At 37.5% G+C, this 25426-nt stretch overlaps 1 protein-coding gene across 6 annotated transcripts in view; it reads left to right on the plus strand.

Moving 5' to 3' along the window:
* The window catches only part of ROBO1 (roundabout guidance receptor 1), a 415896-nt gene that overhangs the window by 278125 nt on the left and 112345 nt on the right, over nucleotides 1-25426 (plus strand). For all 6 annotated transcript variants that reach the window (XM_046003038.1, XM_046003042.1, XM_046003041.1 and 3 more), the window contains exons 4-6: nucleotides 21594-21714; nucleotides 22064-22202; nucleotides 24787-24914. In XM_046003038.1, coding sequence (XP_045858994.1) covers nucleotides 21594-21714; nucleotides 22064-22202; nucleotides 24787-24914 — 388 coding nt within the window. The remainder of the gene's footprint in view (nucleotides 1-21593; nucleotides 21715-22063; nucleotides 22203-24786; nucleotides 24915-25426) is intronic.

Consider the following 25426-nt stretch of genomic DNA (forward strand, 5'->3'; position numbering starts at 1 on the left):
ACAGTAGAGTGTAGATTGTGAGATCTACCTGGACCCAATTCTGAAATATCAGAGTTAGTTTCTTCATAATAACATTTGGCTTTCATTTATCTTGAATGATTTCATTTTACCAGTTAAAAGAAAAGCTTAAAAGACATTCATCTCTTCATGTTTGAAATTCTTAACTTTTGAACTACAATTTACAGATGAATAAAACATGTTTTTTCCATTCTCTTTGTATGTGGCTTTGTGACATAAATATTTTTTAATGACGTGTTACTCTTTGTGATAAGCTGTGCCTTGACTTTTTAATTTTTCTTCCTACCTGTTCTATATGCTAGAGTAGCATGCTATAAATATTCTGTATATCTTAAAAAGGTTTTTTTTACTTAACTGAAAAAATAATTCAGATGATGGGGAAATCGTTTTATTATAAATTGTTTCCATCAAAGCCACAGTCAGACTTGAAATCATTTTACTGTCAATTTCATCTACTTGAAATGTTAGATACAGTTATCTGTTATAGGAGGTATATCTACTTTTGTAGATATAATTGTCACATAACTATAGTCAGATTTTTTTCATTCTTCTTTGAAAAATGTAGAAAAATTACAGCATCAATATATTTTAACACAATAAACAAATGTATTAATGAGTTTTTCTTAAGGTGACTTAGATGGAATGGCCAGCCATGCTGGCTTGCTGGGGACTGTCCTGGTATTTACTTTAAAAACCCCTAGTCCTGGGAAAACTAGGACAGTTGGTCACCCTACGCCTAGATTGCTTAAAGGAATTGATTTATATATGAATGAAAAATCACATGTGTATAAGGTAAATAAAAAATAGTTAAAAAGCAAATAGAAGGGTCTTAACCTACATCATTTCTTCCATAAACCAGTTAAGGATTTGAAAATCATGAATGAAGTTAGGAGAAAAATCAGTTATACATTGAAAAACATATTTAGCCCTTCCCAATCCCATGCTGGAGAGGTAGTTATTAGAATGCAGTATGTCATCAGTTCTTTTGCTAGTCCTTTTCTGCTTCCTGTGTGTCTTGGTAGGTTTCTTTGATTTCCCTCGTTGGTGTGATATTTTGGTGAAAAGCAGCTGACTCACATCCCATCCAAATCCCCAGTGTCCTCCAGATCCTTCACGAATTTGGCATTCAGCCTCGCCTTGCCAATTACTTCCTTTCCCCCCAATTCCCACATGTCTCCTTCTTAAGCCATCTGCTCCCTCCTCCCTTCCTCCGATTAGTGCTTTCCTCTGGTCTCCCAGTTTCTTTTATTGTTCCATGTCTGCTTGCTTCCTTTTCCCCTCTCCTCCCCTAGAGGAAATCAGCAGACTTAATGCAGCTGATGTCATTGAACCCCCTTTCCCTGAGAAGTTAAATTTGTGCTCCTGCAAAATAAATACATAGTTCTATTGTGTGGAGGTCAGAGGAAATTGGTAGAGTCAACTAGATTTTTTTCCCTGTCCATCTTACATAGAGAGTCATGCATATTACATATTTTATATATTTTTAGACATAAAAAGTTTCTTCATGATTTAAATCTGAGTTACATCAGTATAAATCTATAATGTGAAACGTGGCACTGAAGAAGGAAGAAATGAGTTCAAAAGTAAATTTATGTGCTATCCTACTGTCTTAAATTTCACATTTAACCAGTGAAATACAGTGGATTAGTAGAATAAAACGTGGTCTTCTGTATTATGAGGACCACATTATAACTTTGGGTTTTGACACGTATTAAATGCATGATCTTACAGACATTTGATCTCTATAAATGTCATTGTGTCCACCTGTGACCTAAATTGTCTAATAATACCCATGTTGGTTGTGTTGTGGGAATCCAGTGAGAAAATACATCTTAAATGTCATTGTAAATGGTGACACACTCCCTCTCTATATTAGTAATGGACATTCTGGTTATTACCATTGTTGGTACACCTCCTGAACTCTGGGTATATTTAGTTATCAAAAACTCCATAGAAAAGGAAAATCAGGAACTGTTTGGGCCATAGCAATTTTAACTTTCCTGAATAAACAAACAAAAAATATAAATATATATGAAAAGAGATGTAATATTTATGTCTCATCGAAATTTCTATCTGATTTCTATCTGATTCAGCACTGTAAGAAAATCCCATTTTCGACAGAATCACCAAGAGTATTCAGTTTAGGTGAGAAACATGAGTAAAGAATTTAGACAAATACTAACACTAAGAAACAAGTTTGAGTCCTCTGTACATCTTTATTGTGAAATGCGATGATCAGCAGGGGATTCCACAAGAGAATTTAAGCCCTAATGCCCTAAAGGCATTCACTATGTGTAACAAATTGACTTTTCTTCCATGCATCTAGTTACCTACAATTCTCAGGAGAATTGAGAAATGCTGTGATTCAGATCAGGTATGCCGGTTGAGCAAGGCTGGTTTATCTTCCCAAGGAACATCCTGAATCTTTTCCTGAAACTTGTAATTCTATTTAAATAGTTATACACATACTCATGTTTGGACACTGAAACTAGAGAAAAGAAAGCCACGCATTTCAGACTCACTTATGAAGTCTAAGCACTCTTCTGAAAGAATGGTGATAAAGGAAGACATTCTCAGTTCTAGCATACAAATTAGTTTAGATGGCAGTATGATTATAAACATAATTCTGGTGAACATGTGGTTATTACCCTAGTTTTTCATTATATATGTGTTAGAGATGTATTTAAAAACTTGGATACCAAGGGCTTGAAAGAGCAGATGATGAGAGTCTTCGCATATGCTCTTCCCTGCCTGGAATGTCCTGACCTCCATATCCGCTTTGTGTAACTCGCTCATTTTTCAGGTTCCAACTTAAAGGCAACTTCTACAGATGAGTCTTCTGCAAAACCCCACTCTGCATATCCGCTCTAGATGTATCTCCCTCCTATCCTGACCTTTGCCTTTTACTGAGTCCTCTTCTTTGAATCTGTTAGAAATCATGATTTGTAAGTTACTCCTCTAATATATATAGGATTACTTGAGGACCAGCTATATTCCCTGGGTTGGTCTTATGGTCAGAGTTCATTATATGTTTCTTGGGAAAAAATTAAATGAATGAAATATAAATCAGAATCATGTTTCCCAGCATACCTAGAGCCGAAAAGTTGCTCATCTGAACATGCTTGATTTTATATCCCTATATACTTTATGTATTTATTTTCTTACTCCCCTATAAAAATCGAAAGGCAGTATCATCCACACTATTTCTTTTTTCTAAATCATGGTTTCCATGAGTGTAACAGTATGTGAAGGAAGAGATGCCATACAAGTTAGTTCTGTGAGTAAATATATTTCTGTAAGTGTGGCTTACAGATACTCACAGAATTCTAATACAGAATTCTACAGATGGAGCTGACTTGAGAGATTGTGAGTAAGCAAAGTCCTTTATTTTTAAGAAGAAAGGGGAAGCAAGGGGATGTGATTGGCCCCAAGTCTCTTAATGAATGTGTCTTATGAGTCAGGAGTAAGAGCCAGACCTCTCAACATCAGATTTCTTCGTGTTCTGATTTTTCCCATGACAGATTAGACCTGAGCAACTCTTCTAAAATAGCACTTACATTTAACTAAGACAAGTCCTAACACAAAATCCACAGGTAAAGTGTTTTCCTGGATTCGTTTCATATAATTTTGCCACTTGTTTAGTGTCTCAGGTTCTGTATTTCCTATCTTGGTAAGTATTGAAAGTAGTATTTTCAGTATATAGGGTTTAACAACAGCCTCAGCTTATTCATCCATTGGGCACAAACATGGCCTTGTGTCAATTTGATTAATAATTCTGAATATAGGAGCGCCTGGGTGGCTCAGTGGGTTAAGCCTCTGCCTTCGGCTCAGGTCATGGTCTCAGGGTCCTGGGATCGAGCACCACATCGGGCTCTCCACTCAGCAGGGAACCTGCTTCCTCTTCTCTCTCTGCCTGCTGTTCTGCCTCCTTGTGATCTCTCTGTCAAATAAATAAAATTTTTTAAAAAAAATAATAATTCTGAATATATTTTGGCTTCATCAAGTATGTTATTAAGAATGTGTCACAGGGGGCGCCTGGGTGGCTCAGTGGGTTAAAGCCTCTGCCTTCAGCTCAGGTCATGATTCCCAGGGTCCTGGGATCAAGCCCCACATCCTGGCTCTCTGCTCAGCAGGGAGCCTGCTTCCCCTCCCCTCTTTCTCTCTGACTGCCTCTCTGCCCACTTGTGATCTGTCTGTCAAATAAATAAATAAAATCTTAAAACACACACACACATACCCCAAAATAAATAAATAAATAAATAGATAGATAGATAGATAGATAGATAAATAAATAATGTGTCCCAGTCCATCTTAAGTGATTGTGGTTGCCTCTGCATCTTATTCAAAAAAGAAAAAAATGGCAACAATTTAAATAGTAAGTTAAGCCTAACCTATGGCCATCTTGGGGAAGTCTCTTCTGTCTCAAGTTCCTTCTTTTTTAAAATTTTAATTTATTTAAAGTAGGCTCTAAATCCAATGTGGTGCTTGAACTCACGGCCCTGAGATTAAGAGTTGCGTGCTCTACCAACTGAGCCAGCCAGGTGACCCTGGAAGCTCCTTTTTGAAGCCGCACTAACAACTAGACCTTGGCCAGGTCCTTTAATTATTGACACTATTAAGATAATAACATCTTCCCCGATTACTCATTAGCATTATTATGAGAATCAAACCAGAGCAATGAAAGTGTTTTGAGGACTATCCATGATAGCCTCAATTGTAAGGTGTTATTCTAAGTACTTACGTCTTGATTTTCAGTTATTATTTTCACATATTAAACCATGCTGTACCTTGTTTTGATCAATTTTTAAGTGCACATCAAATATGAGTCCCCTTCTCTATGGCATCTACCTTTGGGGGCTCTGCAATGTATAGTCCATTTACCCATTTTCGTCTCAGTCCCTTGAGACACCTTGTTGTAATTCCTAATATAGTCCTCATACGTATATGTAATCTCATTCAGGGAGGGCTCTAGTAGGTTTGGACATAGAGTTACTGTAGCAGAGGCTGAAGACTTTCAGATAATGTATTTTCTACTTCAACAAATAGTCTTTGGTTCAGGAAACAGGAAATAAGACACTATAAAATTTTCAGGTTTCCTCTAAGTAATGTAATGAACGTCCCTTTGAGTACAAGTCCTAACATATGTGAAAAATCAGAGTAATCTTGAACAATGTTGATGTTTTATCCTGTTTTGTGTTTCGTGCTATTTGTCAGTATTCTTTTAAATCTCTTGAGATGATTCTGGCTTTCTGATTTTTCCCCCCCCGAACACGTTTCCTTAAAAATAGTTTTGAGTATTTTTCTAAAATCTAATCCCACCCAAATGTTGGTATCAACCAAAACAACATTAGAAGACACAGGGAGCACTTAACCAGATCTGGCCAAGCCACCTTCCATATGGTAATCGGCCAACTCCTAGATTCCACTGGGCTGAAACCTGATGTGGGTGTATGCCTCTGTTTAATGTCCATGATCCTTCAGTCAGAGTAGACCTTCCAGAAAGTAGTAGCTCAGACATTTGAGTCAACTAAAGTTATACCTTGTAATTCAAAGTAATTATCAATACAGTATACTAACCAGAAGTATTATAACTCTATGAAATGAACACACATGGTCAGATGACAAAGCCCATAATAAGAATTTCAGGTTAATTAATTGGGTCGACTAATAGAGAAAGCAGGCTTACAAATGCCACCGTCCCCACCAACCTGCCTTTTTTCTCCCTGTATAATACATGCTCACTCAAGTAACTGTGTTTCTTCACTTTCCAGGACTTTGATATATTTGATCAGGCCATTCCATTTCTCCAAATAGTAAAGCACTAATGAAATTTTACTACTGTTTGGGAGCACTTTGTTTAATTATGGGTTAAAGTAGTTTGCCACATTAGAAGTGTATCTGTGGCTTCAAGGATGGTACTCTAACCGGTTTATTTTATTTTTGATGTTCTATTAATTACAGATGAAATGCTTCTCAAAAGATAGAGTTTTAACATTTATCTTAAAGCATTGCTTATAAATCTTAACTCTAATTTGGAAACCATTTAAATGATAGCGAGATACATTTTGGTAAATTCTCTGTTTTTAAAACAAGATGACTTTTCCTATTGCTTGTAATTTTTGTGTTTGCTCAGAATGACCCAGACTTCACTTGTTTTCTGGGTACCATAGGCAGAATGAATTATAATCTTAAAAGCAAAGTAGTATACTGATTGAGAAGTGTGCTTGATTGGACAAGGCATTCTTTTCATACTTTAAGATGGTCCAAGATGCAGAAATCAAAGAAATTATTTTAAGCCTTTAAAAGTGGTTGGGATTTCTTTTTCATTATTTGTAGCTAGCTAAGATTGACTCTATTTTTCAATCTTCACATATTATCACTTTTATATAAGGATACTATCTCAAAGAAGAATCCCAAATCTTATGCTGAGGTTCATGTCTAAACTAATGCTGATTTTGCATTTCTTTTGTTCAAAGGATAAGTGCTTTAAAAACACTAATATTCTCTTGATAACATCTGACCACTCCAATTTTTATCCGCTTAAACCCGAAGAATTTGATAATATGATAAATAGTACACTTGTAAATAATCTGTTATGCATTAACAGAATTACTAACAGATGGCACAGGTTTTCTCTTTTCAAATCTTACAAATCTAGGTGATCACGAAGCTTTAAATGCTGATCTCAGTAGAAACAGGCTCCTGTTTAAGTTACCTTTAAGAGCATCATCTCGTATGGGAACATTTCAAGAGCAGTTGAACTCAACATGGATAAAACTGGTTGAAAATAATGGAAATTTGTTTCCTTGATTGGATAACGTGTAATTCGCTCAGGAATCCATCATTTCATATTCCTTTGCCTTTGAACATTCATGGTGTCACTCTCCTCTCACCTAGACATATTAAGCCACTGTATTGCCCCATGCATCATGCTTATTAAAGATCATGGCAGATTTCCTCATCTTTATTAGGGAAGCTTTATAAATACGCTGTTTACATTATAAACATGCCATGATAGTAAGTGCATGTTTATATGGGGAAAAAATAACCATTCCTCTGTGTAGGAACTAATATAAAATATTTACCTAACTACACTTATCTTGCAAAGAACACATGCAGATGTCAAGTGTAAACATGCACCTTTTTCCCCCTGGCTGCCAGATGGATTAAGGGCAATTAGGTTGGATATCCAGATCGGTCAGGCTGAAATTATGGAGTGAGATGGAAGGAGAGCCATCAGGCTAACGCATTCAGGCAAGCCCACCAATACCACCTACTTCCTTGCTATGCCATTGAGTCCTGGCATCTACCCATTTGCAAGATATTGCTAATTTATAGTTTGTCATGTGGGATGCAAAGAAAAGACGAGTTCCTGCTTTTTATTCCAAAGGAAGCACTCTGTATGAGTTTTATTTTGGATCTGCGGAGAATGAGCTCTGATCCACTTACTACGTGATGGAGAGCAGGTTTCTGATATTCTGAGCCTTCGTTTTCTCATCCACAAATAGGAAAATATGCTTCCTTTTGTGAGATTGTTGGAAAAATCAAAGGTGAGAAATGCAACAGTGTGGTGTATGGAGCACATGTTGATAATCACGATTTTTCCTTACCTACAACAATAATAATCCAGATTGCTGTTTAAACACCTTCATACATTTATGAAATGTACCACAGATTCACTGATACAATTTTCATGTGCTTTTAGAGAAAATCATCAAAGGCATTTTACACTTCAGACTTAATTTTTTTCAGGGGTTAGGTTTTTGCAGATGATTTTTGGGGTGGGGGTGGGGAGGCATAGGGAGAGGGAGAGAGAATCTTAAGCAGGATCCATGCCCAGCGTGAAGTCCAAGGCGAGACTCCATCTCACAACCCTGAGGTCATAACCTGAGCCAAAATCAAGAGTCAGACACTTAACTGACTGAGCCACACAGGTATCTCTAGGTTTTTGCAGTTGGTAAGTACTTTAAAACTTCTTTTGAGTCATCTGAGAATTTAAATTTATTACCTTGACATTAAGTCATTAAAATTTGAATTTGTCCTCTGCAAGTCAATATAAAATGGTGTACTTCTAACTTAAATTCTAATATATCAAGCCTTTTTCTGAAGTGATGAAAGAAATCAAAGAATTCTATGTATCTGATTTTTAAAGATTTTTGAAAAACAAGGTACTGACTTTTCTGTAGGTGTTGTGCTATATACTAGAGATATGATAAATTCTTTACCATTGTAGAATTTATATTGCACGTGGGAGAGAGGCAAGAAACATGGGATCAGGTTTGTGGTTGGTTTTGATTGACTTTATCTTGTTCTTAATCTTTGCACTGGCTAACATTGCTCCCACCAGAACCCTTCCCACCACTTAATTCTGGAACCTCATGCTATTAGGATTTAATAATTACTCTTAAATAGAATAATATAATAGAATATTAATATTTAGTTGATAGAATAACTACTCATTAGGTTTGTGTGGATACAATCTAGAATTTACAAAATTCTGAATTTCAACCCAAAGTTCAAGCACCTACAGACTTGGGGTTAGAAGCAGTTCAGAACACTGAGATCATTAATACCCTTGATACCTTTTTGCACTGCATTTTCTGTTCAGGATGCTTTTGCCTTGAACAGAGAACTGAACTATTTATAACCAAGAAAGATCGTTTTAAACAAATACCAGTTTTCTTCTATTTCTTTCTTCACAGATTACTATAGAAATATAAGTAGTCAGGACACATTTTTTTAATATTTTTTATTTGTCCATGTCTTTTTTTTTCTCCTAACTTAATTTTTTTATTTTTTAAAAATTTTTTATTAACATAAAATGTATTATTACCCCCAGGGTTACAGGTCTGTGAATTGCCAGGTTTACACACTTCACAGCACTCACCATAGCACATACCCTCCCCAATGTCCATAACCCAACCACCCTCTTCCTACTCCCCTACCCCCCGGCCCCCCTCAGTTTGTCTTGTGAGATTAAGAGTCTCTGATGATTTGTCTCCCTCCCGATCCCATCTTGTTTCATTTATTCCTTTCCTAACCCCCTAAGCCCCACATTGCCTCACAACTTCCTCATACCAGGGTGTCCATGTCTTAATCATTAGTTCTCAGGAAAATAGTGAGAAATGTGTGTGGGTAACTCTGAAGCTTGACGTAACCCATTGAGAAGAGTTCCTTTACGCGATAGCTCCAGCCTTTTTCTCTCATGAATTTAATGTCTTCCTCACATGCGCAAATGACCCAACTTGCTTTCTTAGGTGGTACTTAGATATATTTTCGTTTGTTTTAACAGAAAGCGGTGTTGGGGGAGAAGAGGGTTATTATTTTTATCTTATCATATGTCCCTTCTGGGAGGAGGCACACATTTGCCAAATAACGGAGCTGGGTTCTGTCATAGTCTTGTGATCAATAAAAGAGAGCGAAGCAACTGGCCATATGGATATTGAGTCTCTGACCCTGGTCTGATGAGCCCTGACTTCTGATTAATCAATTAAGCTTGTCACTTGCAAGTCTCCTCTTGCTCTCCTTTGACTCTGGGATTAAAATTCCACAGAATGGGAGTGGGTGTTTACTTCAATGTGTATCTACTTTAGGGATGTTCATATTTGTAGAGAATCCTAGTAAATAGGATTAAAGGATTTTATTGCTTTTTACTTTTTTTAAATCTTTTTTTTATTATGTTATGTTAGTCACCATACAGTACAGCATTAGTTTTTGATGTTGTGTTCCATGATTCATTGCTTGCGTGATTTTTACTTTTTTCACATTTTTCCCATAAAGTAATTCTCTTGAGTTAATTTCCATAAAGTCATTGTGAATTTTTGAATCCAAGAATCCCCTGCATACTCAACCTTGATTTGACTTTTTCTGCCATGGTTATGTATCATCTTCAGAATATAAGTGCATTTAAATTTCAAGAGTAACAAATTATACACAGTCTCTGGAAAAGGCATTATTTTAGCAAGGCGTTTGGGGGGTGAGGGAAATTCTCACACTGGACCAAAACTATAGGGAGAAGACCTAAGTGTAAGAACTGATGGAGAGAAAAGGGGGATTTACTGTTTGAAAAGTATTTTCAGCTGGTGCACTTGTAACTCGAAAGAGCCAAGTGTTTGAAAATGAGCTCTTTCTTCCCTCAAATACTATGAGCATTTGTCATCTTGATTTCTAGAGTATAGTCGTAATTCCTCCATAGATTTTTTATTTCAGGCTGTCCTAACAGTGACTGTATGTAAATTCAGAGTTATAGCCAGATGGTTGGACAAGGTTATAAAAAGCAAACCTGGTTTTGTACAAAAGTGAAAATTGCCCATAAGACTTTGTTTTTACCTTTAAAACGGCAGGACATTGTTTCATGAGACCTGCGAAGGAACTGATACATTAACTTTAATAGCTAGGAGCTAAATTAATTTTTTATACGCATGCAGAATCCTATCACGTAACACCTATAATTTTCATAGAGGTAAAAATCAATCACCTTTCTTACTTTTAGGAGATAGCTAGCAAAGGCTATTCTCTCCCCAAACCACTCTTCCTATGACCTCCTTTTTATAGGATTTACTTTGGGTTTCTGATCTTAATGCTGGCCGAACCAGACACCTGGGGAATCAGCTAAAAAGCATTCCGTGTTTATCCGCTCTCCATTTCACCAGCGCCAAGCAGTTGTCTGCCCCTGGTTTGAAATACAGTCAGTTAAAGGGGGCCTTTTTCGGGTGACTGCTTTAGGCCACCTAACTGTGACTGGCTCAAGAAAACTGGTGTCTAAGAGAAAATGCCCAGCTGAAGTCTCCATATGGGAAAGGAGTGGGTTTTATGGCGACTGTGTTTCTTTTCCATGATTCCTTGTTAAAATGAGGATTCATGGGAAGGCCCTCTGGTGAGATAAACTCAATAGACAGAAAGGTAATAATTTATACCTTCGCAAGGAAAATCCTCCTCTCCCTGGAACTCAACTGTGTCTCTCCGTAGGGAGGTCCCCTTTGCCTGCAATTAGCAGTCGAGCGCTTCCCGACGTAGTCTGTGATCAGATTATCAGAGGTGTGTGCCTCTGTGGCAGCCAACAGCCAACTACCAATTTATAAATTACTATGCGGGAGAAAAGAAAAATTTAGTCGGGGAGATGGAAATAACAGAGAATTGCAGCTGCCCTAGTCCTGGGCAGCAGTATCTCCCGGGCCCGTGTTCTCAGCTGGCAGCTCCCCAAGCTGTGGAGAGCCACGTGCCCCACTGGGATAATTGCTTTTTCTGCATGAGTCTCTTGTTGCTTCCCTCTGATGACCCAGTGTGTTTAAACTTCTGGCTGAAGCCGTGTTGGTTTTTAAACGGTATTGTAAAGGGTACCGGCAAACAAATGAAATTAGATCATGTTCTCTTCTGTGCATGCAGCCCAAGCAAATATGGGACGCCCGTGGGGAGATCCTCATTGCCTCTTTCTCCTCTGTGTTCTACTGAACAGTTGAAAGACCTACAAGTTATGGTTTTCTCCTTAAACGTCGCCCCTTTTAAATAGTCATTTGATTGCTTTCGATTGGTCATTTTTGTAAATTTTTGTAATGAATATGTACTTACCTAGGCATCTTTATGTTACATGAGATGTTTTGTGCAAATCCCATGGACATTATATACCCTTTAAGTAGATGGTAGAACCAGAAATGGGCTTTGCGGAAGAATGGTGCTGAGTCAGTGGATGAGAGATACCCAGGTAAAAGAGTTTTGCGGTGCAATTAAAATCTGAATTAATTTTCTAAATAATCTAAATAAATAAATATATTTATATATATGGTGACTACTACTCTGTCATCTATTTTTCTCAGTTTAACCCATCTCTGGGTATAGTTGCTCTCCTTGTGTCACGAGTCCATATCGAACTGGGGATGAGTACAAGGTAAATTTACCTAATAGCCTTTGGATAAACAGCGTGAAACCAGGTCATATCTAATCAAGAGTCTCGAGTGGGAGATATTTAAAATGATGCCTTTTTTTTCCCTTCCTTCTCCCTCCCTCCCTTTCTCTCCCTCACTAAGGTCTCTATGAATCGAAATGATAAAAGAATAAGGAAAGGTGGGGGCGCCTGGGTGGCTCAGTGGGTTAAAGCCTCTGCCTTCGACTCAGGTCATGATCCCAGGGTCCTGGGATCTAGCCCCGCATCGGGCTCTCTGCTGAGCAGGGAGCCTGCTTCCTCCTCTCTCTCTGCCTGCTTCTCTGCCTACTTGTGATCTCTGTCTCTCTAGTAAATAAATAAAATCTTTAAAAAAAAAAAAGAATAAGGAAAGGTGAACATTTTTCAGAAAATGAATTGAGCAAAAGTAGCCTTTATGAAAAGTAGGAAGAGGAAATAAACTTTGTTAGCCTGGAAGAACTGGGATTTGGCCAGTCCTGTTTATTTAAAATAAAACATATATTTGAGACTTAAATATGAAATCATGTTGTCATGGATACGTGATATTTAAAAAAGCATTATTTTTGTGTGACAAGAGTAGTCCAAATAAGCAGAATAAATAAAAATTGTCCTGAAATGTGTTTATATACTAAGAAAAATGTTTATGGTGACTAGAGTAATAAATACGAATTGTTTTAGGTCAGTGATTTTTGGTAGTGGAAATTTGTCAAAATTTAAAATTGATTCTGATTACTAACTACATTAAAATTTAGGTTCCAAAGAGTGAAATAAGAGCCCAATCATTAATATATATATTCAGAAGTATAAATACCTATATTTGATATTAAAGCAGAATTAGTAAAAACATGAAATAATTTAATTCTAAACATGACTTTTTTTTATCAGTGATTCTTTTTGAACTGCTTAAAGATATAAGAAATATTGCCACATAAGAAACACAGTAATTTCTTTGATACTGTGTAAGATCTGGATACATGAATTATCTTTTACTTGGTTGTAATTGTTTTTTTTTTTTTTTTTTTTTTTTTTGGATTGCTATGAGACATGTATTTTATCCAATCCTTTGTCTATCATTTGTACTTTTAATTCCACTACCACCAGTCGTTTTGCTTAATTTTGAATGCGGTAAAGCATGGTTGTGTTTGAAAGATGCTATTGTAGTGTATCTTGTAGAAAACACAGATGCGTTAATCTGAATTGTTTGCAGTAAAGCAACAAAAAAGTGATACCATTTTGGCAGCCAGATGGGAAAGTAGTGGCTATTATCTTAATTCCCCCCTCTCTGCTCCCTGCTCAAGCAAGACATCTTTTTGGTTTGTTTTTGTTGTCGTTGTTGTTGAATTAATGTTAAATTTGAAAAAAACTTAAAGCCATTGTCGTGGCGCTTCTTTACGTGTCTCTGTTGAAAGGAGTCCGTAGGGACCGTCCAAAACCGCCCTGCAGTTTCTTTCACCAAGGAGAATGTCTGGGGGCCATGGCTGGCCATCTGGGGTACCTGCATCTCATTGTCATTAAGAAGTCTTAAACCCATGCAAAGTACTTTTCCTCCAGTTCACAACAGCTTGGTATCCGTGCTGTAGGTCAGAGATCCAGGCAGAACTGACAACATTGCTGGGAACAGATATTCTACCCAGAGAGAGTTAGTAGTAAATTGTCTAAGGCTGATATATGCTAGACTAGACTGTAATTCAAGATCTCTCCTCTTATTTACTTTGCAAAAATAGTATGAGAACCGTGGTGAAGAATCAAGTTTTTTGCAAAAAAAAATAATTTCTAAGCCAGGTACTTTAAAAATATCACTCGTCATGTTAACCCTGCTTATCAAGCCTTCACCACTGTAAATGAATATTTCTGAGCCTTTAAATCTTTTTTTGAAAATTGTAAAAATTTAGTACTGCCCCATTTCTCACTGGTGTAATAACACCTATGTATGTCTGATAGGTATTACTTGAACATATTTCTCCTTTAGCTTTCTAAATCGTTACTCTCTTAATCTGTTGGTATAATATAGCTTAAACATAGTATTTCTAGTAAAGAACACAGATTTTAAATGCAAAATCTATTAAAGGAAATGAGATAAATTGTATGACAGTTTGGTGGTTAGCAATTTGAAATAATCTTTGAAGCCCTTAATATAATTAGTGGTTTCATTTTTGGTCTGCTGAATTCAAGTCACATTAAGTTAATGTAATTAAAAGCAGAAAAGATTTTGCGTAGCCAAACTAGTTAATTAGCCCCAGTTGGGTTAGTATGTTAACCTAGAGGTGTATGGCTAACGTTGTGAGGGTGATGCCTGGGGAAAAAAAAAAAATTCCTGTGTAACAGATATTGCAAATCATCTGACTTCCTTTGGGGTAGAAAATGAAGACATACCAAGGAGTTCATTTTAAGTTCATCTATATTTCTGATTCTAAGTACTGATTGCAGGGTAGGCTATATACTTCATGGAATAACCAGACAAAAAGCTTACATAATTTACTTTTTAAAAGAAAACATGCTTCTATGTGTAGGAAGATAATCAGTTTCTCTTCTTGTATTCTGGAAATAAGAATTGTAATTGAGATTCTAATTCTGATTTTTTCATGCTTGCCAGAAATATAAAATGATTCTGTTTTTGGTTAGAAAGCCATACCTTACACCTGATTTTTCTATATTATCTTTGTATTTAGTAAACAGTCTAGTAAAGAAGAAAACATTCTAGAAAGGGATTTTCAACAGCTTCAGAGAAATCTTTAAGTATCAGGAGAGAAGACATTTTACCCCTGAGGAAAATGACCATGTATTCTTTTTTAAAGGGAAAAAATGCTAGTTTATAAGAATCCTGTATATCAAATACATTGATGTGTTCAAATACCTTACTGTCTCTGAAACACTTTAAAAAAAAATTCAGAGGCTGGTATTTAAAACTTTTTACAATTCTTTACCACTTTCTTCTTCTTCTTCTTCTTTTTTTTCCTCCTCTGTCTCCTTCCCCAAAAAGAGCAAGTCCACTGGGAGACCTTTGTTTTGTTTTTATCAAGTATGTAGATAGCTGAGGCCCCCCTTTAAGCACTGTCTAGAGCTTATGGAAATGTGGGTTTCTAATGTGGTTAGCACCGTGGTCTGGGAAGGTATATGGTAATGAGGAAGGAGGACCCCTGCCTCAGATTTTTGACATAGGCTGGATGCCAGCATATTGTCTGAAAGCTTAACTCGTTCAGCTTCTCCACCACCGGGATTATGTTAATTGAAGAAGTGTTGCCTCAGTGCCCTGTTTAACACTGTGTCTGTTCATTATACAAACTCCTTTCTGATAGGTTTACAATTTGGCTGTCAGATCCAGTTGCAGGAGGAGACCTGCCAAGATGTATTTCTTAGCTTGTTTTAAATGTGGCTATTTTCACATTTATAGTGTTTTGTATGTGTTAGACATATTTTTCCTTTCTGTGTAGAGAGGAAATGTCAATTTTTGGCTTACAACGGGGCACGAAGATTTAGAATGTATAATGTCACCCTCTACAGTCAATATTATTATATGACTCTACATAAAATGGTGACGATTAATGACAGGTCCTGCTTGAGATCCGGTGTGTTCTCTTTGGTCGGGGCTATAGTGCTGTGTTTTCCCCATTCTTTTGGTTATTGAAAAAAACAGGCTCCCATGTAATCCACGGTTGTGACCATAGAGAATAAAATGATGGCTTTTGCTTAGCTCTGTTTCCATTCAGCCATTGACATAATGCCACGATCAACTTGAATTTATACAAATTGAAGACTACCATTTCCATCCATCCATCCATCCATCCATCCATCCATCTATCCATCCATCCTTCCATCCTTCCTTCCTTTCTTCCTTTCTTTCTTTCGGTATTTCTCTATCTGCTACACTTTGTTGTTTCTTCCTTCCCCTTTGTCAATTTCAGTCTCTGACATCTCTAAGGAGATCGTTTCCTCCAGGTTTGGTGAGACTTGTTTAGTTTTCCATTTAAGTTGTCATGTCTGCTTGGAGACCCTTAACTGTTATTGCCAGTAAGTACAGAATGGAATGCAGTATTTTAGAATGAAATTGTCTTACTAACAGGGTAGAAGGTGTGTGTCGGGGGTGGGGGGTGGTATTTATACTAATCTCAGAAGTTGCAGCACTGATTTCTGAAATAGAATAAATACTTATTATTTTATCTAATTTTAACTCCACTTTCCTGTTGTTCTTTTAATCCAGCATTTATCCTCAGGCCCGAGCCAGGCCTTTAGGCAAAATTTCTCAACCTCAGCACTACTGACATTTTGGGTGTGATAATCCCTTTTTTGTGGAGGACTCCACTGTGCATTGTAGGCTGTTTCAAAGCCTCCCTGGCCTCTGCCCCCCAGCAGTTAGTAACACACCTGCTCCCCCCTCAATGGTGACAACCACAAATATCTTAAGACATTGCCATATATTTCCTGGGAGAGGATAGGTGATTGCCCTCGTAAAGAATCACTGTTTTGGAGGAAATAAGAATGTATTCGGCCTGAGAATTACTTGTTTCTCAGGCTTTACGACGTTCATGCAAATAAACCTTTTTCTGACAAAAGCAATGGAAGATGTGTAACTAGTTTATTTTAATAAAAAGCTTCTGGATGTGGCCTTGAAAAGGAAGATCGGTTTTGATTAGGCAGATGTCCCTTTAATCATTAAATCCATAATCATAGTATGTAATTATGATGAGCAGGCATTTTTCTAAATACTCAACATGATTTAGCTCATGTAACTCTCGATATCCTCTCGATATCCTTGGAGATGTGTGTTACGAGAATCCCCATTTTAGAGATGAGAAACAGAGGTCCCGAGGCGTGAACACCTTGCCTGACACCCCATGTATATATGAAGACGTGGTGATTCCAGGGTCCATGCTCGCTTGGCTTTCCTATGTGAATGTACAATTTGAAAGATTATCTGGGATTTAGAAATCTTCTTTCTCTCTCTCTTTTTTAAGTTTGTGTAGGTATTTTCATTTTGAGTTTGTTTCTGACCAAATAATGCTGGTAAAGAACACCTTGAGCAGGGAGGGGAAAAGTGCAATTTAGTTTACTTCATGCAGCCATTGATGATTTATATCTCTTGCTGTTATTCAAGAAAAAATGCATTTTTCAAAAAATGCCTTATAAGGTTAATATTTTTATTTTTAGGCCTCAATTCGTTATTTTATTTTATTTTATGTTTTAAAAGATTTTATTTATTTGACAGAGATCACAAGTAGGCAGAGAGGCAGGCAGAGACAGAGGAGGGGAATCGGGCTCCCCGCTGAGCAGAGAGCCTGATGCAGGGCTCCATCCCAGCACCCTGGGATCATGACCTGAGCCAAAAGCAGAGGCTTTAACCCACTGAGCCACCCAGGCGCCCCTCAATTCGTTATTTTAGTATTTTTTTTCATTGATACAGGAATTATATATAAATGAACAGGTGTGACAAATGTATGCTTTCAGTTATATTATGATTCTTATGGGGAAGGCTTCTCGAGATAGGGGATCATTTAAAAACATTTCTTGTGGAAATAAATGTCCTCGTGGGCCATACAACTAGTGTTTACTTACAAAGGACAAGAAAATATTTTGTAAAATGCCTGGTGGGCTATTTTTAATTTGAACAGTAAATATGATTTAGCAAAGCATTCTGTAGATTAAAATCTTAGAGAAAAAGAAGGCTTCTCTCTCTATATTTAGTAGCAAAACATAGCTATGTGTCACCGAAGCGTAAGTCTCCTGGCAGATGGGTTTAGAAGTCTTTTCAAGATTGAGCCAAGTGTGAATACAGTTGACTCTTAAGCATCATAGAGGTTAGCGGTATCCACCCCCATAGAGGTTAGCGGTATCCACCCCCTGCACAGTCAAAAATCTATGTATAACTTTTGATTCCCCCCAAACTTAACCGATAGCCTGCTGTTGACTGGGTGTCTTATCCATAAAATGAACATAACATTGTGTCTATTATATGTATTCTATACTGTATTCTTACAATAATGTAACCTAGAGAAAAGAAAATGTGATTAAGAAAACCATAAAGAAGAGAAAATGAATTTACAATACTGTACGGTGTTTATTGAAAAAATCCGACTGTGAGTGGACCTGCGCAGCTCCCACCAGTCTGGTCAAGGTCAAGGGTATAGCTAGAGCTCTAGGAATAGGCTGTGAACCACACATGCTTCCGTACTTGATGGCTTTCTTTGCGAATTTGTTGTTCACCTCAGTTATTGCTTCCTCCCATTGAGCGCAACATTGGAATTCTGTCCTCTCTGAGAATCCCCTGGCAGCCCCCTCATAACTCAGGTTAACAAAATTTCCCTTCATCCCAATGTGTAAGGATCCTTTCAAAATATTACAGCGTTGGGCTGCAATATATAAAGCTAATTGGTGCCCCATGTGTGCGTCAGCGAGTTGATTTAAAACTCTATATTCCCAAGTATTTAAGATTTGTAAAAGTAAATTAGTACTATGTTATCCTGAAGCTGTAAAAATGTCCGTACGGTTGAAAATTATTTATGCTTTATCATTCTCTGACTCTTATTTTTCTCCACATTTGAATGTATCTTGAAATTATTCACAAAGCCTGGTATTTTATTGTGGATATGACTCACTGACTTTTTTTTTTTTCCATTTTATTTATTTTTTCAGCGTAACAGTATTCATTCTTTTTGCACAACACCCAGTGCTCCATGCAAAACGTGCCCTCCCCATGACCCACCACCTGTTCCCCCAACCTCCCACCCCTGACCCTTCAAAACCCTCAGGTTGTTTTTCAGAGTCCATTGACTCACTGACTTTTAAAGTAAGTATTCTTACAGGATTTGTTGACTCCCTCTAATTTTGCTATAGCTTTTACTCATGACTGTACAATCCCTTCCGAAATGAAGTGACCACTCACATGTGCAGGAACACTTGAGGTTAGATTATAAGGCAGAGGAGGAGGCTCCATGCCTTGGCCAAAATTAAAGATCTAATAGCAGAACATCATCTAGGACCACATCTCAGATCGTTTAACTTTTGTATCAGGAATAGAACTTGTCACCTTCATTTTTGCAGGAGTGATTTTATTTCCTCAAGATTTTAGGAATGTTTATGGGAGGTGTTTCAAAAATAAGTACATGACAAAAGGCGACACCAGGTCTTAATGGTCTGGATCTTGGTTGGATTCTTGAATTTTCTGAACCTCAAGAAGTCGAGCTTATTAAACTCAAGTTCATTAAGCCGCAGTTATAACAGTGCTGTGGGCTCTATGTTTCTTGTCATTTGCACATCTCGTGTAGCCAAAGACCTCTATCTTGGCTAAAATCTGTTCCCACTTGCTAAGTGACATTGGGTGAGTCACTTTCCTTTCACACATTTCTTTACTATTTCCTAGATACCGTGACAGGTCCTGGGGCTATATGATGATTGAGGTATGCTTCCCTGCCTCAGAGTTCACAGTCAGGGAGGAGAGCTGACACTGAAACACAAATTAAAACATACTGTGATGATGCGCAGAGTGGAGCTTTTTGGGCAAGGAGATTATGCTTAGCCGAGCTGCTGGCTCCTTAAGTGAAAAATGAAGGTAGTAGAACCCTTGCTCTAACAGCCTCACAGCAGGTTTATGATAAAGACCAAAATTTAAATGATATATTCACACAAAAGCCACTTTATGAAACATCAAATAGTTAGCTCCGTGAACCAGTAGCCTGAAGGTTGGGTGGACATTTGAATTAAGACTTCCATTTGAGACTGTCTAACGGGATAATTGCACATGTGAGAAAAGATGCTGATTTAAAAGAAGGAAAAATGAACTATCTTCAATATCTATCAATAGGGGAATAGTCTGGTAAAGTATGATGAATCTATACAGTGAGAACTATGTATAATGGAGTATTATTTAGTCACGAGGCATCACTGGGAGTGGCTGGGGAGGGTCTGTCTACAATGTCTTCAACATTTAAAATGTAAAAATGTTCTCAGCATATTACTGAGTTGAAAATGCATACTGAAGAGCATAGATCACATTATCCTACATTAGAAAAGTGTGTGTGAGTAGCGGTAGAGGTGGATCTGTACCTATATCTGTCTATATTGTGTGTGTGAGAGAGAGAGAGAGAAAAAAAGAAGAGTACAAAGTATTGACATTAACTTTTGGGATTTGTTTGTTTTTGTGTGACATTGATTTCTTTGTGTTATTCTGTGTGAAATTTAGATAAGTATATATGAAAAACATATATACATATGAAACATATCTTATAACTCCTATAAACCTTTATAGAAATGGTTCCTTGGATAGCAGACTAGATTTTATGTGTAAAAGCAGTTTGTATTCAACAACAATCAATTACGTGACTACTGTGTGGAGGCATTATTCTAGGTGTGAGAAATAGAGTCATGACTAATACGGAGAAAAGTCCCTGTGTGGTTTTTGTAAGGGTACTTAGAGAATCATGATTATTATTTTAATAAAATGACTGAAAATTATTAAGTTCTAGAAGTTACAGAAATCAAAGCTCTACAGTTCTTAATTTGGTTTGTCCTAACACATAAAGACTTGGACGCAGTGTCTAGTTTGGGTGTCTGGATTGAAACTAAGCAGTTACAGCCCTCCAAAACAGTTACTTTATAAAGTAGGGCTTTCAATAAACTCCAAGTTTATGATGAAAAAAAATTTACATTTGAATAGTTCTTTCCTGCCTGCCTTTGCTTTGCTTTTTCTCCCTCTTCCCTCCTTCCCTTTCTCTTACACTTTCTGTCTCTCGCTCTCTTTCTCTGTCTCTCTCATCAGTACACTATACAGAATAACTGTACCTGAAACCTACATGAAACATTCTAGAAGTTATTCCTGACAAAAACGTTCCAAGGTTCAGAGCATTTTTCAATATTCCTGGGGAACTGAACCCAACTCTCCACCAAAGCCTATTAAATTAAGTAAAGATAGTTCAATTTCTGCAAACTGATCTTAATCCATGGTTAACTTCAGCCTATTTATTGTACTAGAAGTCTGCTTACATTTGTAATTAATTCTTCAAATAATTAAATGTTCAAGAGTGTGTCCAAATGACTTTCAAAATGATTTATTGGGAACTGCTCAGTCTTTGCCTCCTAAGTCCCCAGGAAACTACTTGGGCAGCAGCAATGCCCTTTTTTTTTTTTTTTTTTAAGACCATGTCAGTTTCTGCACGGTTTGGGATCTTTAATGATATATTCCTTTAAAGCAAATCTGACAAATTAACTAATTAGGGAACTTTTTTCTCACGTCTTCTAGTACCAGAATATGCTTCCTTGAAATCATTTAAAGCTAATCCGAATTTACATGGTAGCTATACTCTCATATGGTATTAAGAATTTCCTTTTTTTTTTCCCCCTGCTTGCTAACCAAATTATTCATGCACTTGTTTGGTTTTCATTTAACTAAATAATAGGAAAGAACTTGGCCAGTATGGAAATAGAAATTTCTAGTTGTTCTGAATGTGATAACTGTATAGGAAAATATAGGTAAGTAAAAGAGTTTGGCCCCTTTTATATGGTATATATGGAACAAATTCTGTCTAAAGTGACTACCTATAAATATAGCAAATGCTGCGTATCAGCTTTTTGATATAATTATGTTTCGTTCTTTGTTTGGAAAGTAGACTTCACTTAGGAAGACTTCTGTTGTGTCAACATGGCTAAAGCAATTTTAATAGTATTCCTGTAAAACTTTTTTTTTAAGATACGAGGTGGAAAGCTCATGATTACTTACACCCGCAAAAGTGATGCTGGCAAATACGTTTGTGTTGGTACCAACATGGTTGGGGAACGTGAGAGCGAAGTAGCAGAGCTAACTGTCCTGGGTAAGTGAAATTTCATCCATTCCACTCACTGTAAAGTAGATCTCCTATCATTTTTCAGTTTCTTTAGAGCACGGAGAAAGAAGTCACTTTTTAGAAGGTAAATGGGTATTTTTACAGGCTGGGAGAGGAGACGGGGAATTAGTCAAGTAGCCCGATCTAAAGTAGCCAGGACACGGGAAGAAAACTAGGAGAAAACTCGAAACCTAGGGAGGGGTTTCTAGAGGAAGGGAACCAGGTGAAATAATTTTCTAAATAACATTTGAAATCATAAATGTCTTTATGAACATCTCAAATGGTTTTTAGTCTGTTCATTTTTATTTGTTCTTGAGATAGCTTTTTCTCATTTTAGAGAGACCATCCTTTGTGAAGAGACCTAGTAATTTGGCCGTAACAGTAGATGACAGTGCAGAATTTAAATGTGAGGCCCGAGGTGACCCTGTGCCTACGGTACGATGGAGAAAAGACGATGGAGAACTGCCCAAATCCAGGTACAGATCAGAATATGATGATATCGTTCATCTGCTCGGAATTTCTACCGTTCTCATTGGACCCCCACTTATATACATGCCCTTAGTCTAGTCTATTCTAGACTTTCTGATCATGGGTCAGATGCAATATTAGAGATAATTAGAATCATTATATCTGGATTTTTTTAGAATCAGGAGGAGGTTATCGTGCTTTCTCTGAGAGTTTCACATAAGAACTATGGATTCATGACCTTGGCTTGCCCAGGAAACACTTGTAGAATGTGATAGTCCTCCAACAGTTTTCTCTTCTGTCCAATGAGAAAAGAATTAATAGCCATTTCTTTTATGGCAGTGGGTAGGAAAGGGAAGGGAGGTCTAGCAGTAAAGATATAGGTATGACCCAATTAAAAAGCAGGTTTCTATTTCCTTAGCTACCAAATCACCAGGGAAGGGCAGGAGAAGTCAGAGTTTCTTGCTATCTGTCAAGACTTTAAATTGGTTAAGAGTAGAGCTACACTTGCAGCCTCAGGGAACGAGACAGTGAAATGAAGCTTTCAAGTGTCGTTGTTAAACTGTCTTTCCGTTCATTCAGCAAACATGTGTTGAGCCCTTGCTAGATTTGGGGGTTACAGTGTCTCAGACATCATTTCTGCTCTCAAGGAGCTCCCAAAAGATTTGTGTGGAGAGATACAGACTAACATGGCAAACCCTTTGTCACATAGATGGAGACCTAGGGGAGTAGGAAATCAGGAGAGTGTTCTCACAGGAAAGTGACATGTAAACAATGCCCTGAAAAATAAGTATAAATTTGAAAAGTAAGAAAGAAAAGAGTATTCCAGGAAAAGAGACATTATAACATAGACACAAATCTGAGAAAGAATGTCACATGCTTTGAGTGGTGGGAAGTTTAGCATGGGTAGCTCAAAGGGCATGTAGCAAGAAGTTCTATCAGATTGGAGATACTGGGGCCAAATGATGAGGGGCTTTGTATAACAGAGTGAGGAATTTTGAATCATATTGCTAAAAGATTTTATGTTTGGGGCACCTGGGTGGCAGAGCCGGTTGAACATCTGACTCTTGGTTTTAGCTCAGGTCGTGATCTCAGGGTCATGAGATTGAGCACCCCACCAGGCTCCACACTCTGTGTGGAGTCTGCTTGAGACTCTCCCTCTCCTTCTACCTTTACCCCTGTGCACTCCTGCGCTAGTGCTCTCTGTCTAAAAAATAAATAATCTTTAAAAATTTTATTTTTGAGTAATCTTTACAGCCAACGTGGGCCTCAGACTTAACAATCCTGAGATCGAGTCACATACTCTCTGCACTGAGCCAGCCAGATACCCTCAACAGGATTCCTCTTTAGAGAAAATACTTTTTTAGCACCATGGATATTACATTAATGTGGGGGTGAAGCTAACGGCATGGTCTCCATGGTTGTTTTTATCCAGAAAAGAGATGCGGATTGCCTGAACTGGGGCAGGAAATAGGGATAGAGGTCCATGGTAGACACAAATTTCTGAAACTAAGCCAATGAATTGGATGATTTGTTAGATATAGAGAGCTGGAGAAGGAAGATACCAGGAGATTATATTAGGAGAAGTTGGCTTATACAGTGGAGAAAGAAAAGAAAGTTGTTTTGAATCTAAGAAATATTAGATACCTGTGTGATATGTTGTCTAACTATCAATCATTTGGGATTATGAATTTGGAGCTTCAGTGAAATAGGGGTTGGGAGTGTTTGCAGCTGGTCAGCAGATAACCGATAATAGCTAATACAACTCAGGGATATTACGTAGAGTAAGAAGAGGATTAAAGTGAAACTTTGAAAGAAGCCCAACATTGAAAGGTACAGAAGATGAGGCAAGGCAAGCAAACTCTAGAATGAGAGCCTGGGTTCAGGAATCAATTCTGCCACTAACCTAGCTGAGAACCAAAGCCAGCAGACCTTCCTTTCTTATGCCTCCAGTTTCTCATCTGCAAAATGGAGATGAGCACAATACTTCCTGCAATGTTTAAAGGTTTATTTATTTACTTGAGAGTGAGAGAGTGCATAATGGGAGGAGCAGAGGGAAAAGGAGAGAGAAACCCAAGCAGACTCCGCACTGAGCACAGAGCCTGATGAGGGGCTCAGTCTCGTGACCCTGAGATCACAACCTGAGCCTAAACGAAGAGTCAGACACTCAACCGACTGTGCCACCCAGGTGCCCCAATACTTCAGGTAGTTGTTGTAAGAATTTTGAAAGAGTGGACCTATAAAACGAAGTCCATCATATAGTAAGAATTTATTTAATGGTCACCATCTTTTAATTTTAGTATGAGGACAGTAGCTTGAGGAAATAAATGAAGACGTGCCAACTTTGCCCAAAAATATCCTTTTGGAAAACAGTTTAATTGTTTAGCCAACACAATTGGGAAAGTGGGCTCTTTCTTTCTGCATGCTTACATAGAGGGATGATACATTTCACCATTTGTTTTAAATTTTCTGAAGAGGATGCTGCACGTTATTGATTTGCTGCCTTAGATGGGTCATATTGCCAGTGACGGGATTTTTTTTTTTTTTTTTAAGTAGAATGTCACTTAACTGCACATTTGTTTGTTATGTCACTAGATACGAAATCAGAGATGATCATACCCTGAAGATTCGAAAAGTGATGGCTGGTGACATGGGGTCATACACTTGTGTGGCAGAAAATATGGTTGGAAAAGCTGAAGTATCAGCTACTCTGACTGTCCAAGGTAGGGTTTGTGGTCGCTTTATCACAGGAAGGGTGATGTGGTTATTAGAAGAAAATACGATTTATTCAAGTAGTTTATATTAAATATAGGCTTCAAATAGTGCTATCAATATTGCATTGAAATATAATTTAGAGAAATTATCATTTTGCCTATGGGAGCTCTATAAGTGTTTGTTACAGGAAATTGAATTAGGATGCTAAAATTACGGAGAGTTCTGTCTTGGTGAATTAGAGGAGGAAAGTGTGCTCTAATCTCTGGGCCTTCAAACATAGAGCCCTTCTAATCTTTTAATTAAATGGCAGCTATTGCCATGAGAGCTTTGTCTTTAAATGGAAACAAATCTACCAGTCCTTCAGACTGTGCACTTTCAAGGGTCTCTACAATTCAGAACACCAAAATAAGAAAATTCTATTTCCCTCTGAAATGTGCGAGCCATCCACAGAGTGGGGATGTCTGCCATGTTTTTGTTGTTGTTGTTGTTGTTGTTGTTTTCTAATTCCTACAGTCCTGGG

This window comes from Meles meles, chromosome 4, assembly GCF_922984935.1.
Source record: "Meles meles chromosome 4, mMelMel3.1 paternal haplotype, whole genome shotgun sequence".
NCBI classification, from domain to species: domain Eukaryota; kingdom Metazoa; phylum Chordata; class Mammalia; order Carnivora; family Mustelidae; genus Meles; species Meles meles.